General features: G+C 44.1%; 1 protein-coding gene across 1 annotated transcript in view; it reads right to left on the bottom strand.

The window, feature by feature from the left end:
* The window catches only part of MGLL (monoglyceride lipase), a 62,687-nt gene extending 49,833 nt beyond the window's left edge, over nucleotides 1–12,854 (bottom strand). The window contains exons 1-2 of the mRNA XM_010285331.1: nucleotides 12,761–12,854; nucleotides 12,070–12,208 (exon numbers count right to left, since the gene is read on the bottom strand). Coding sequence (XP_010283633.1) covers nucleotides 12,070–12,208; nucleotides 12,761–12,770 — 149 coding nt within the window. The 5' untranslated portion in view covers nucleotides 12,771–12,854. The remainder of the gene's footprint in view (nucleotides 1–12,069; nucleotides 12,209–12,760) is intronic.
* Between the last annotated feature and the right edge of the window lie 148 nt (nucleotides 12,855–13,002).

The raw sequence follows: 13,002 nt of genomic DNA, 5'->3' as shown, positions 1-13,002 counted from the left end.
AGGGCTACAAGAGAGATAAAATGAAGGTCGTATCTCCCAAGGGGAGCTACAAGGATGAGTGCACAAAGCAGTCAGTATCTTTCTAAGAAAACTGTGCCAGCCATTATTTAAACAGAAGACATCAGCTGCAAAATTTAAGTTGATCTGAAATCACACCCAGAATTTTTAGATGAGCTTTAAGGTGTGAAGGAAGAATATTCAAAGAAGCAAAAGAGTTTCTGGCATAGATCCCCTTGGAAATCAGGAAAAATAAGATACTTCTTGTGAATTTTATTAAAAATTAATTTTCACTTGGAAGCAAAGCCACTGCAGATGGAAGATGGTTGCAGGACCATGATTCTCAACGGAGAACCAACAAACGGGGAGTAAGAGCAGGAACAGTTTTTGCAGACCTCCTCCTCTTTCATGGACTGGCGCTGAATCTCTAATGATTTCCAAAGGGACAAAAATTACAGTTTAGCCAGTCGTGTAGCAGTTTCTTCTTGAAATCAAAATGCAGGCACTGCCTGATGAGCCAAAGCCTTGGAAAAGGAAAGGCTTGTGTTAGACAGCAGTACCTCTGTATCGAGGTGAGGAGTCCTAATTGAGCCTCTGTAGGTTTCAAATGATAGAAATTACTTCACCTACTAAAGGCACCCCTCTGGTTAGGTCCATAAAAGTACTTGGTGACATTTAAGTCCTTAGCAACATGCTTGCTTGCTCAGTTATTTTCAAATGTTTGCTAAGAAATGCTTACAGTTTTGAGACAAATCATAAAGTGGTGCAGAAGACACTACATCTAAATGTTAAGCAGTTTCCTAAAGTCCTCTAACACAAGTCTGCAGACTTTTTCTAACTTAACATTTTTCACAAGGTATTTTTCATGCGGGAGCTGGACATCACTAGTGGTCTGAACCTGGGCTCACCTGAGCCAGGGATTCTTCACAGTCAGCCTCCCCACAAAATCAATGGTTCTTAAAATTGGGATTGTCCACATTTTAGACGCTAGACATGGCTCTAATCACTTCCAGTCTCAAGCTGTTATTTCAGGGAACTGATGGTACAGACAACTCCTGACAAGCAATACTGGAAAAGTTGTTAAAGGGAGGATTCAGCTCATCACCCTAGCACCTCTGCGGGGAAGAAGCTGAAAAGCGCAAACCTGGTACAAGGGGGTCAGAGCGTTTCCAAGCCATTCCTTGCAATAAAAACTGCACAACTGAAATACTTCGATCAGGTGTTTCGGCCTCATGTGGGCCAACCTTCACTGGTTTGGAAGAGAGCTGTGAATAAGTAAGGAGCAAGTAAGGGGATGACACTTTACCTGTTCTGTGAACTCAAGATAGTAGGATATTATCACTTTTTAATAAAGCACTGACTGTGCAATTCCCAATTGTATGGCAATGGTTTAAAGCAAAACATAAAACCTTAATTCCCTGAAAAACTTAGACCTGGTAGTATGGTTTGTAACCAGGCAATTCCACCCGTCACGTGGAACTCTTGATTACTTCCTGCACTGAGTCAATTACCTGTCCTCACTTTTACCTTTCTGATCCAATTTTGTCTGTGGTCCTCTCTGTTGGCAGAGATCTTAATTGGTTATCTTATCTTTAACAAACTGACTAACTCATAAGAAGTTCAGCTGTCACAGATAACCTGAGCCTCCAAATAGCCAATCCCTTTCTGCGTGATTTTCCAAAAGCCAGGGTGGAATTATCCTATAGAGACAGAAACTCAAGGATTGATTTCTTAATCATAAAGCACTTATGTATATTTTAACATACTTTGAGATTAAGGACATTAATTTCCAATGAATAATCCTATCTCGGCACATCCCAGAGCTGCGCTTCAGCCCTGCCCAGCTATGAGAGGCATCTTTGCTGCGAGAGGCTTTACAGGCTCTGTCAAAATCAATATTAGCAGCTATTCCTCTGGGAAATCAGTAATGTCACAGGCAAAGCGTTTGCCAAGGCTTTGAGCATGTTCCAATTAATTTACTATTCCACGTTTGCCATAGACCTGAGGCAGGGGAGAAAGTTTTGTAAGCAGTTAAACATGAGACACAGGAATCCTGCTAAGAGAGTGATTGCTGCAACATGTGCTTTAAAGGCTGAAGCGTTTATTCACGTTTTGAAGCAAAGTAAATTTGAACGGTAGATGAGGTGCAATGGTTTACCTATGGACAATTTAATCGTTAACAAATGGATAGAGACTTCTGCCTATGGTTGCCAAAACCAGGTCTGTGTTATTTCTTGGCCGCAGTGAGCGCAGCTGGATGTCCAAAGACTTCAGCTACGGCAGCCTTCTTTCCTAAAACCCTCTTTCATTTCCAGCAGCAAGGCAGCTTCCCCTCCGGCGGAGGGGGCTGCCACGCTAACGTAGATAAGGAACGACTTGCCACGGCTTTTAAACTGTGATTCGCTCTCAGAAAGGGCGACACGTAAAAGCTTTAAACTCCAAAATGTGAATGGGGACCTGACCAACGTGGGGTGCAACTACTAAAACAAGGATGAGTGGTAACAATAAAATAAGAGTATTGAGTTAGATAAATCCTTGGCTGCAATCACTTTAGGTACAACGGGCAAAGAAAGCTAAAGGCATGTGGGATGCCTCTTCTGCAGAAAAGCTTAAAATAGAAAAGGAAATCAATACCCATTTACAGTATCTGGCAGTCACTGAACCAAAACATACATGTACACCTACAGCAGAGCAGAAATAACAACATTTATTTAAACCACAAGCTGTTATTCTGCTGCAGGAACGCTGTGTTTTCTCTGGAGCGCTTCACCAGCAACTGAAAAGCACCACGTATTTCTGGCCGTTTTTAAAAAGCCCCAGCAATATCCAGAGCAAATACTTTCGCCACCACAATTATTAACCCCGCCGCTGCCAGGCTGGCTCCGATTCCTCCGACGGCCAGCGAAGAAAGAGTCAGAGCCGACGTGTGAGCTAGCAGCAGGGAAGATGCTTTGTCTTTCCTTCCGAGTTTCTCTTCTGCCAATTGACAAGACACCACTTGCTCACGTGCGAGGGGCGCGTCCGTCACAGCCTGCAACGGGAGCGGGACGGGCTCAGCGCAAGGCCACGGCTTCCGAGACACAAAGCTCTGAGACGAGGGCTGAACCGTTGCACGGGCCACGTGTGACGTGGGCAGGAGCCGAGACCTCAGTTCCGCAGCTGTGAGGGGGGGCTCAGCGGTAGGGATGGGGCTCAGGAGCACCGGAGCATCCCACGCCCGTGCCCCGCGTGGGGCCGAGGGCTGGCGTGGGTGCGCGGGGCGGCTCGAGCAGGGACGTGGCTGGAAATGCTCTGGGCGCAGCAAAACGTACACAAGCCTTGATGCTACACTGAGCTGTGCTGAAGGGAGCTGTGCTGTGCCTCTCCTAAAGCAACCGCAGGAAGCGTACCCGTGATGGTCAGAGCCCTTAAATGACGCTTCAAACGATAAACGTATACCTACGTGCAAGAATGACACGTTTCCACCGACTACGTAAAACTAGGGGTTTGGGGGGCAGGAGTAGTGTTTAACAAATCAACATTCCCCAAACACTGAAAGTGGAATTAAATCTAAACAAAGTGAATCTGATGATTGATTTTTTTTTCCATTCCCCAGCTCTGAGAAATGTGACCAGTAAGTAAACAGCATAAATAATAACAACAGCTGGCTTTTGTACAACACTCCTCATTCACAAAAGCCAAAGTGCTTTACAAAGGGTGCAACTAGGCTTGCAGAGACGAATGGGACCTCAGGAGGTCCTCTGATCCATTACCCCGTCCCAAGCAAAGATCAACCCTTCCTCCCACTGACACGTAAACTGAGGCACAAGAGGTAAAAAACCATGGCAACACAGCGTGCCGGAGGCAAGGATGGACACGCGGCGTGAGGCAAAACCTGACCCTACAGCAATCGGCAGGAGTTTCACAGCAGAGTCAAAAAGTCACCAAGGGTTCCCTGAGCTCCAGCCCCGTGCTACGTGCACGGGGCCACAGTGAACCTGGAAAGAAAAAGTCAAATTTTAAAAAGCTTTCTGCCCCAATGAACTTGTGGGCAGCTAATAATGTCAGAGAGATGATCCGTGCATTTTCAGGACAACGTGGGTTGAGATGCTTCGTGCTCCTTGCTAAAATCATTTGCGGAGGGCCAGAGGATGACTGAGTGTTGATTGCTTGAATATCCTTTTAATAAAATGAGATTATGAATGCTGCTCAGAATACAGTTTTTAATACTCCAAATATTGTAGACTAGCTCTCACACAAAATTGAAAAAATTAAGAAAAAGCTTAACCATTAAGTCAGCTAGATGTTATCGCTACAGCAATTTAATTACTTACTGCTTCCTCATCACTCCACATGCCTTTAGCCCAGCAAATTAAGCCACTGCAAATTTCTGGAATTTGACAGTTAAATTTGAAACCTCACTGAGATAGTTTTGAAAAATAAAAGTAAAAAACATGTTGATAAATTATAAAAATAAGCTTTTCTTGCCAGCTGGTGAACTAGCTAACCTGCTGACAGCTACAGCAAATTAAACCAACTTTCTGTTCTAAAAAAGGCCAAAGATTTAAGTTTTATCCCTTCACTCTGCAAGCTTCAAGTTTGATCAAGGAAGAAAGAACACATACAGAGAAAGCCCTTTTTATCATAGGTCAGATAGATAGATGGCTGAAAAAGATCATTAATCTTTCTTGCCTACCAAATCTATAGTAGCTTGTACATTTTCTCCTTTACCCATCTATACACAATACTGGAGCAAACGACTACTGCGCTCTCACCGCTGAATGGCTTTAGTCCAGTTGTCAATATTTTGTTTCCTTTTTTTTCTCTCTCTCTTTTCTTTCTTTTAATGGATTGCTGCTGAAACAATTTACTTGTAGCTGAACACCAGAGAACAACTCATGTATCACTTAGCAGATTTTTAAAAAATCTCTCTTCAAACATCAAGCAGTCTTCAACCACCAAAACCTCAAGGAATAACATATTCTGGCAACTTTCATCTAGGACCCGATTTATATCACTTGTCTGGATGATTACACCCAATTTTAGATGAGGAAGCAAAAGCACAGAGAAATTAACGGTCCGACTCTGTAAATCACTGACCATTGTGTCACTGCCTAATGACTGTCTTGACCATGTGTTTTGCCTCTTCTCTGCTCCTCATTGTCTTCTTTATTCTGTTTTCTGACACTAAATTTTCTAGGTCTAGCAAGCTGCCTTTGCCCTCAGTTAGTATGGGAGGATTCAGGGGCTCCCATCAAGTGGTCGCCTGCCAAGCAGAAATGAAGATAGCTTCTGGCTGGAGAGCAAGTGTCTGTCATGAAGAAGGGGAGTCTCCTTCCTTCCACTGGAAGTACTCATGAAAGTTGGTGTTACTCGAGGTCTTGGGACATTGCAAACAGCTACATGGTTGCTACTGCAAAAATAGTTAATCCCTTTGGTCACAAACATACCGCATCTGTCTAGGAGAAACAAACACAGTCCCACGTAGAGCACACCCCAAGACCCATCCCCTCCCCTGCTCCTCGCTGTCTGTGGACAGCCCGCAGGAGTGTGCTCGGAGGCAGGCAGATCTGACTGGAGTGCTCTGGCCACCAGGACTGCTTCCAGTGGCCGCTCCCTGCCTGTCCCCAGGGCCACACCACTGTCTGGACAGTGAGTCTGGTCAGCTTGGAGATGCCTTCCTGACACCACCACCCAGTGACGCTCCCAGGGCTGGCTGCTTCAGAAGATGTTTGTGATCAGGACTAGCCCAAGGTTGGTATTTGGTATTGTTGTACCAGTACCAGTATTTCTCTTCCACTTAACATGAGTGAAATTTTATCTGCCTTCAAGAAGAAACCCTATAGTTTTAATGATGTTGAAAAACTTTACTTATCCTGGTGCTGCTAATTTCCTCCCTATAGGATAATAAGCCATGCTGATGCAGTGTCAGAATGTCGGCGCTGGTAGAGTCAGGGCAGCGATATATGGGTATAGTCAAGGATATAACTGTGGTGTGATGAGGTAAGGGACCTGCCTAAGCATATCCTACCGAATCTCATGGGCAGGATGCAGTATTATCTCCTTAGATACTTAAGAGAATCAGCCATTTGCTGTCAGGGTTGTGTCACATCTCTTGGATAAGGGACAATAGAAGGTTCTTAAACACTGATGGCTGCCATTCAAGTGGAAGCGCATTAGGACAATGGTATGCCTGAACCTGGGAAGGCAGCTCGGCCAAATGTGTCTGTAGGGACAGCTCTTAGAACAATGCAATTTCCCTAGAAGAACAAAGAGATAAGATGTTCGTCCTGGCTCTGAAAAGCACAAAGCCACAGCAGCTTGAAGGGAACTTGCAAGGAAACACAAGCCAAGTCCTCTGCAACAGGCATCTAGAAAAAAATACTCTCTTCTGGACGGTAAAACTACACCAGCCGACTCTTGTACATGTGTTCATGGTGATCTAAAAGAACTGTCGTGTGCTCCCAAGAGATCTTCAAGAGTGCTGAAGAAATTGAGGCAAGGAACTGTGTGCAGCTGGTTTTATTATTTTGTCTAAACCTACACATTTCTCGTGCTAGTGAAGTCAAGTCCTCTTGCATCTGGAACCCTGATAAAGTTGATGAGTTCGTCTGCTTCAGCTATTGCGTTGCTGTCAAAAAACAACTGGTTTAGAGTGCTCCCATTTTGATGAGATGAAGAAAACATGCACCAGAGTCTGAAAGGAGAGCCAGTGCAGGGTCTGCTCAGGACAAAGAGACCTGGAGGGTCAGGCAGGTCTCCTAGTGACCAGCTAGGAGATCCATCAGGGTCACGGTACAGAGCCGGTTCTGATTATCACACTTGTAATCCCATTAAAAGGAAATGAACTATTTGCATGAGAGAAGCAAGGTTTGCTTAGCCTTCAGTCTCTGGGAGAATCATGAGCAGAAATTGAGTTTTACAACACAGTCTCAAGACCATTTACCTTCTTTTTTCCTATTTCTACCTCTACCTCTGATATTCACCATGTTGGACAATACCATTTCCAAGAGTTCATCAGGTGGCACACTGAGAACCAACACTGAATTTGGTTTCTTTGCTGCTGTCTGTCTCAGGACCAGGGTGGAATTTCACTGCTTTGAGATTCGTAAAAGAAAACTCCTAAAGCCACCTTGTTCCCACACACCAATGTCACAAAGTTCCACACTTGTGCTCAGAAGCCGATCCTAAGGGTGCAATGAGCAAAAGGGACGATTTAATTACAATTGTTATTCCCTTTGTTATTTGCCTTTTTCCTTGGGTTCTGTGGAATAAAAGGCAGATTTGCTGCTGTTGAATGCTCCTGTGGGGACTGAAAAAAATTATCCTACTAAAAAAGCCTGTTGGAAATATCCGCAGCAAGAACCAAAGCTGCTCTCCTGTCTGTCAGAGTCACTCTTACGTGAAGCTGGTTTGCTAATTTGCCCATCCTCTGGAAATGGCTAAGAAATCATAAAAGGATGCCCCATTCACAGTGAATAAGACAGTCACATGGAGCAAAGAGAACATACGCATTAAAGGAACACATACATGGCTGATTAACAGAAGGGAGGCTTTAGAAACTCAGGCAATGGCAATACAGCAAGCAAAGCCTGGAATGTTGAGTCGACAATGATAATTGTTATTTCCCTTTTGCAGTGTGTACGGTGTGATCAGACACACAGAGGGAGCTGAATTCATCCTACGACAAACTGTGCTGACATAAGTCACTTTGCACAATACAAATTTGGCCTTTGTGCCTTAGTTTGAAGTTGACCTCATTAGTACAAGCAAAAACGTTCTTCCAGAATGACACTGAATTAGAAATTCCTGTAAGTATTCCTAGAGACTAACACCACATAGTATAATTAAAAACATTATAATTAGTGATTTGATTCCCTTTGCTTTGACTTCACTTTGGGTTATTTAGTTATTTACTCATTTTTGGAAGGGTCTGAAAGTCAAATTCAGCTTTGTCATCTGCTCATGCTGAGAGCTGTGCTGTTCTTCTGGAAATGGCATGGAAATGCTGGTAATGGGGTGCCAAAATCAGCAAGCAATATTCACAATTTAAGGGCTAGTTCAAATATAAAGGCAGTCTGTATTTCTGCACCACAGGCACTTCTGAGAAGTCATCGGGGAAGAGAGAAATATAAAATCCTTACTGGCTTGGTCTTTCATTGCTAACAAGTCAGAAAGAATGACAGGCATTTTTCAAAGACTAAAATAATTTTTAAAAGTAAATAGAAAAGCAGGTGCTTTTTGTTTGTTGAATTTTGTATTTTTAATCATACTTGTCAGGTGTAGAACTGAAAGAACTCCTACAAAGACACTGTTTACTCAGACAATTGCAACTCTGTTCACTTAAATCATGGTCACGATGTCTAAAGTTGAGCCAACCCATGTTAGTGTACATCAACAATCGACCATAACATCTGTGACCCACATGTGTCTCAGCTTCAGGCAGCCTCCTCAGGCAGCCCACTTCAGTTGCTGGCAATCACCTAAGTGCACCTAGAGACCACTACATGGAGAGACACACAAGCATCACACTAACAAGCCACATAATTATTTCTGTTTGACTGACAAGGAAGCTCAAATACAAGGATGTCTGGAACCCACATTTTCAAAAGCATCCTCTAACTGCAAGTGTCTCAGGCTTCAAGTGTCCAACCTAGAGTGGCTGATCTACAGGGACAGAGCTGAGCATCACTTTCTCTATGTGAAGTCAGTGGTGGCTGCAGACTGTCAGCACCTTTGAAAAACTACTCTGGGACAATAAATCTCACAGGGTTTATTTGAGGTCAAGCAGAGGGCCTGAAAGTGCCCCCGAATGAACCGTTTGTGCTTATCTAGGCAGTGATAGGAACAACTGAAGCATCCAGAAAAGACTACAGGGATATAGAACAGAAAGGAAAAGAAGGTCATCTCTGAACTTCTCCAGGCCCTTTAGGGGCCTCAAAGGAAATTCTTGACTTCTCCTCCCAACTCTCCTTCCCCTTCCTCATCCCACCTCTATTCTTAGCAGCTTTGTCTGAGAGCTGGGAACAGAGCATGGTTTCTTAATGCCTCACCTCCTATTACCTCATATTTTGACTCAGACTGCTCAGGGTGGTGGCATAGGTTTTAACCTTGCATGGAGCCATTGTTTTTGTTTACTTAAAGACTGCTTCCCATTAAGTAGCATTTCCTCAGCTACTGGGACATGCTATAGGCATGAGATCAGTCTAGTTTGGTACCAATTATTTACTTCCTCCAAACAGCATTACATGGTCCTGAAAATGCTCTCCCTTGCCCAGATCTTAAGCTTTGCACTCACTAGTGAGCACTCAGTGCCAGAGAGTTGCCTATTTTCACGCTCCACAAATCCTGCTGTTGGCAGGATACATGAAAACGACACCAGAACATACCGCGTTTCGCTCCCTGCTACATTCAACAAGACCACTTAATTACAGCTTAAGACGAAACTGGCTCAACAAGTTGGGCAGCTAGTGGCTGCTGGCCCGGGAAGTCACACCTGCATTGCTGCCAGCACACAGTGATAGAAGATGACACCCAGTCCCCAGCTCTTCTCTTGGGAGTGACTTCCCACCCGAAAAACAAGTGCGAAATACTGTCGCCTTCCTTCCTTAGTCCCATTGCTACCTACTCTATCTACCCCATCTAATCATTATGACATCTGAGTGCCTTTGTGTGTCAGCTTCCTGTGAAGTAATCACCTAAATCTCCCTTCGAAACAAAGCAGACCCTGCTGAGGAACTCACAATAGGTGCCTTTCACTCCCACGACAACCTTGGCCTCGGTGGCACTTAATAACAAAGCTTCCATATGTGCACCGGTATGGGCTGATCAGTCCGATCAACACCACACAGGATCAGAGCCTGGCTATTTGTGAGCACGAAGCAAAAGAGCCTTACAAAATTTCCCCAGCTTCCTGACAAATCGTGTCTTTAAAAAAAATATGCTACAGCATATTAGTCTGCCACGGCAGACCTTTGTGGACCTGTTTGAGGAGATAAAAGGGACTCACCAGCTCTGAGGGGCTCTGTCTGTCGGTCAGCCCCACTCTCGGAGACTGCGTAGCCATTGTTCGCTCTTCAACCCCAGGCTAGGGCTACTTTTTAATTTTTCCTTTGGCAGATATCCCGTTTTTTACCCTCCCTGGGGTGGGGGGATCAAGGTTGATAAGTTCTATTCTAATAGAAGACAAGTCAACGATAACCTTTGGGCATCTGCAGTGAAGAGGTATTTCTATAGCCCTAGCTGGGATTAGATGCATAATGGATCAATGAAAGATCCCACCGTTTGATGGTTATAGCATCATTCATTAGCGTTAAGATTTGAACCTGAATCAACAATTGAGTTAGAAGATTGAAAGAGTCGCCTTCAGTATTTGAAATAGAATAAATTGTAGCAGGCCTGTTAAAGTCCCCTGAGGTGTCTCTCTTTCTCTCCCTATACATAGAGAGAGAGAGAGAGATCACTTTTGCTGAACATTTAGAATTAGATGAAAGTTGCCGAGCTTCTACATATGAAGCAGAAAAAGCTGAGCTACTTATGAAAAGTGAGAGGGGAAAAAAATTATGTATTTTTGTCTTGCACTTCAAGAGCATTCTTAACAGTAGGATCCAGGCACTAGCTTGTTATTCAGTCACTTACCATCCCTCATACATAACAATGCAAAAAGAGCTAATAATAAACAGTACGCCCTCTCCTTGTACACAAACACGCAAATGCAAACACACACACACACGCACTTAGGAACCACTTGTAAATGAGCAACACTGATCCCATCTACTTTTGTTGCCACAGAACTAGGGCAAGCTCGCTCTCAATTAACTGCTTGGTGCACGGGGCCCTAAAAAGAATTAACTACCCAGATGACTTAAACACTAAGTTTTAACTCTCAGTTCTTTATCATCCTTTAATTTCTTGATCAAAGACCCATCTAGTCACTACTAATTTGCTAAGAAATTAAATATGAATTTAAATATTGCTACGAAATTAAATATGAGTACTTCAGTGCCTGCCCACCTCCCAGCTCTACGTCATTCCCACTGCCCCTTCGACTGGCACGCATAAATAACTCGGACCCATATCCATCTCAGCACAGTTGCAGGCTGATTTGGACATAGGATGATGCCTAACCTGTTGGGCGGTCAAGGAAAAAGTTTAATTCTTGACTACAGCTTGAACAACTTTTTCCTGTGACTGTTTTCCAGCTGTATAAAATTAACACAGCTTTTTCTGTTGGCTTGCAGAAAAAGAAAACTATAAAACAATACCTGGATTTTTATGAAGTAGCTACCTATATTACTAGTGGTAGCATAAATACATGCCAAACCAGCAGATACTAGGAGGAAGAAGAAAGATCGTAACTATGGGAGGAACAGAGAGAGCTTTCTGTAGCAGGTTATCATCAGCACACAATCAGCATAGAAAGCTATTAGAGTAAAGGGATTATCTAAATTATGAAAAAAAACCAAACCATTATTTAAATTTCTGTATCCAGTTCCTCCTCTGTGTTCATTACTGAGGTCTGCTTTGAAATCACCGTTGCCAGTGAAAGAGCTCCTTAAATCATTTACTAACTATAAATAATTAAAAAACTCCAAACAGCCAAAAAGCAATGCAGTCAAACCAAATCCTGCCTGTTGCCCTGAAATTTCAGCTACTATTTTTCAAACTGAAGTCAGATGTTAATATTTAATTTGTTGACACTGAGAAAATTAGAAAGATTAGACATCACTAAGCCTGTATCCCAGCCCTCCCTGAGTGCCTGTGCTACTAGTTTAAAGATAGTTGTTTATTGCTGATAGGCATCAGCCACCTGCATATGCCACTGGGTAGCACGCTGAACCACCAACCAAGCCAGCTGTGTATGAAAGGAACGTAACTCCACGTTTTACATCGGTGAGGCTGACTTGAGTGAGTAAAGGTTTGGAGCACAGTCCTTACAGTAGGGGCTCTCTCCGATGAGCAGTCTCCCTTAGTGGCTCTGTAAAGCTCCATGCACACAGCCCTGTAACGCCAGTCAAGCTATAAATAATAATTATGCAAATAGAGCCTTATTTACTGATAGTAAAAAAGGACGGCTTTTTTGAAAGTGCTCACCTGGGAGCTGCTGCTGGCTTCCAATACCTGCAGAAGAGATACTGCCCATCAGCATTGATGATATGGGGCAGGTCCTTGTATGGGATGTTTTGAGGACTCCGCTTTGGCGAACTTTCCTCTGGCATTCTGGAAGAATGACCTGCAAGGTGTTGGAAGAAAGAAGACAAACTTTAGAACAGGTGAAGGCAAGATGGGCTTCGTAGCCACAGACATGCAAGAAAGTCTGTCAGTAAGTCAAGCATCACCAATGGAAGTCTCCTTCCAAAACCCCAGCCAAAGAACACCCCAAATCTTTTCTGCTTTAAAACAGGAATGTAGCATTTTGTGTTCAGAAAAGGCTTGCATTTGGCGGGGAGGGCATTGGAGGGAAATCAATCCACCATCGCTACTCCATTACAGCCTCATCTCCCCCACTTCTCCCATCTGTGTTTATTTTGCATCATTTTGTGAGATGGATCCTAATAAGAATATTTTAGCTGCAATCAAGTGCAGATTGTGCAGCAACCGCTACACATATGAAAAGACAGCTGCATGAAAGATTTATCTCTGCCTTAACATCTCCAAAGAACAGCAGAGGGTATGCAGCAGAGGTATCTGCCACCGTGTCATCATCAAGATCTTCTCTGACATCTCAAAGAGGAGGGTGACAGCGGTGGGGAGCGAAACGTTTCCAGGAGAATTTGCAACAAACCTGTTTTCATCCTGTGAAAGGGTTTGCATTCTAGTGAGGAGCCGGCATCGCAAGTCAAATGCAAGCGGATAAGGCTTTTTGCACCTCGCTGCGGAGACGCATTCACACTCCACCAACCGCGCAGCCCCCACGATCCCCAGTGGGTGCGCGGCGCGTCCCTCCCGGGCAGCCCCGGTGTGCCGGGCGGGCTGCGCGGGGCTCTCCGCAGCTCCTCTTCCCGGCTCGCTCGCTCTTTGAGGAAA

The sequence above is a fragment of the Phaethon lepturus genome, unplaced genomic scaffold (genome assembly GCF_000687285.1).
Source record: "Phaethon lepturus isolate BGI_N335 unplaced genomic scaffold, ASM68728v1 scaffold6304, whole genome shotgun sequence".
NCBI classification, from domain to species: Eukaryota; Metazoa; Chordata; class Aves; order Phaethontiformes; family Phaethontidae; genus Phaethon; species Phaethon lepturus.
This window is presented reverse-complemented; position numbering and strand designations above follow the sequence as displayed.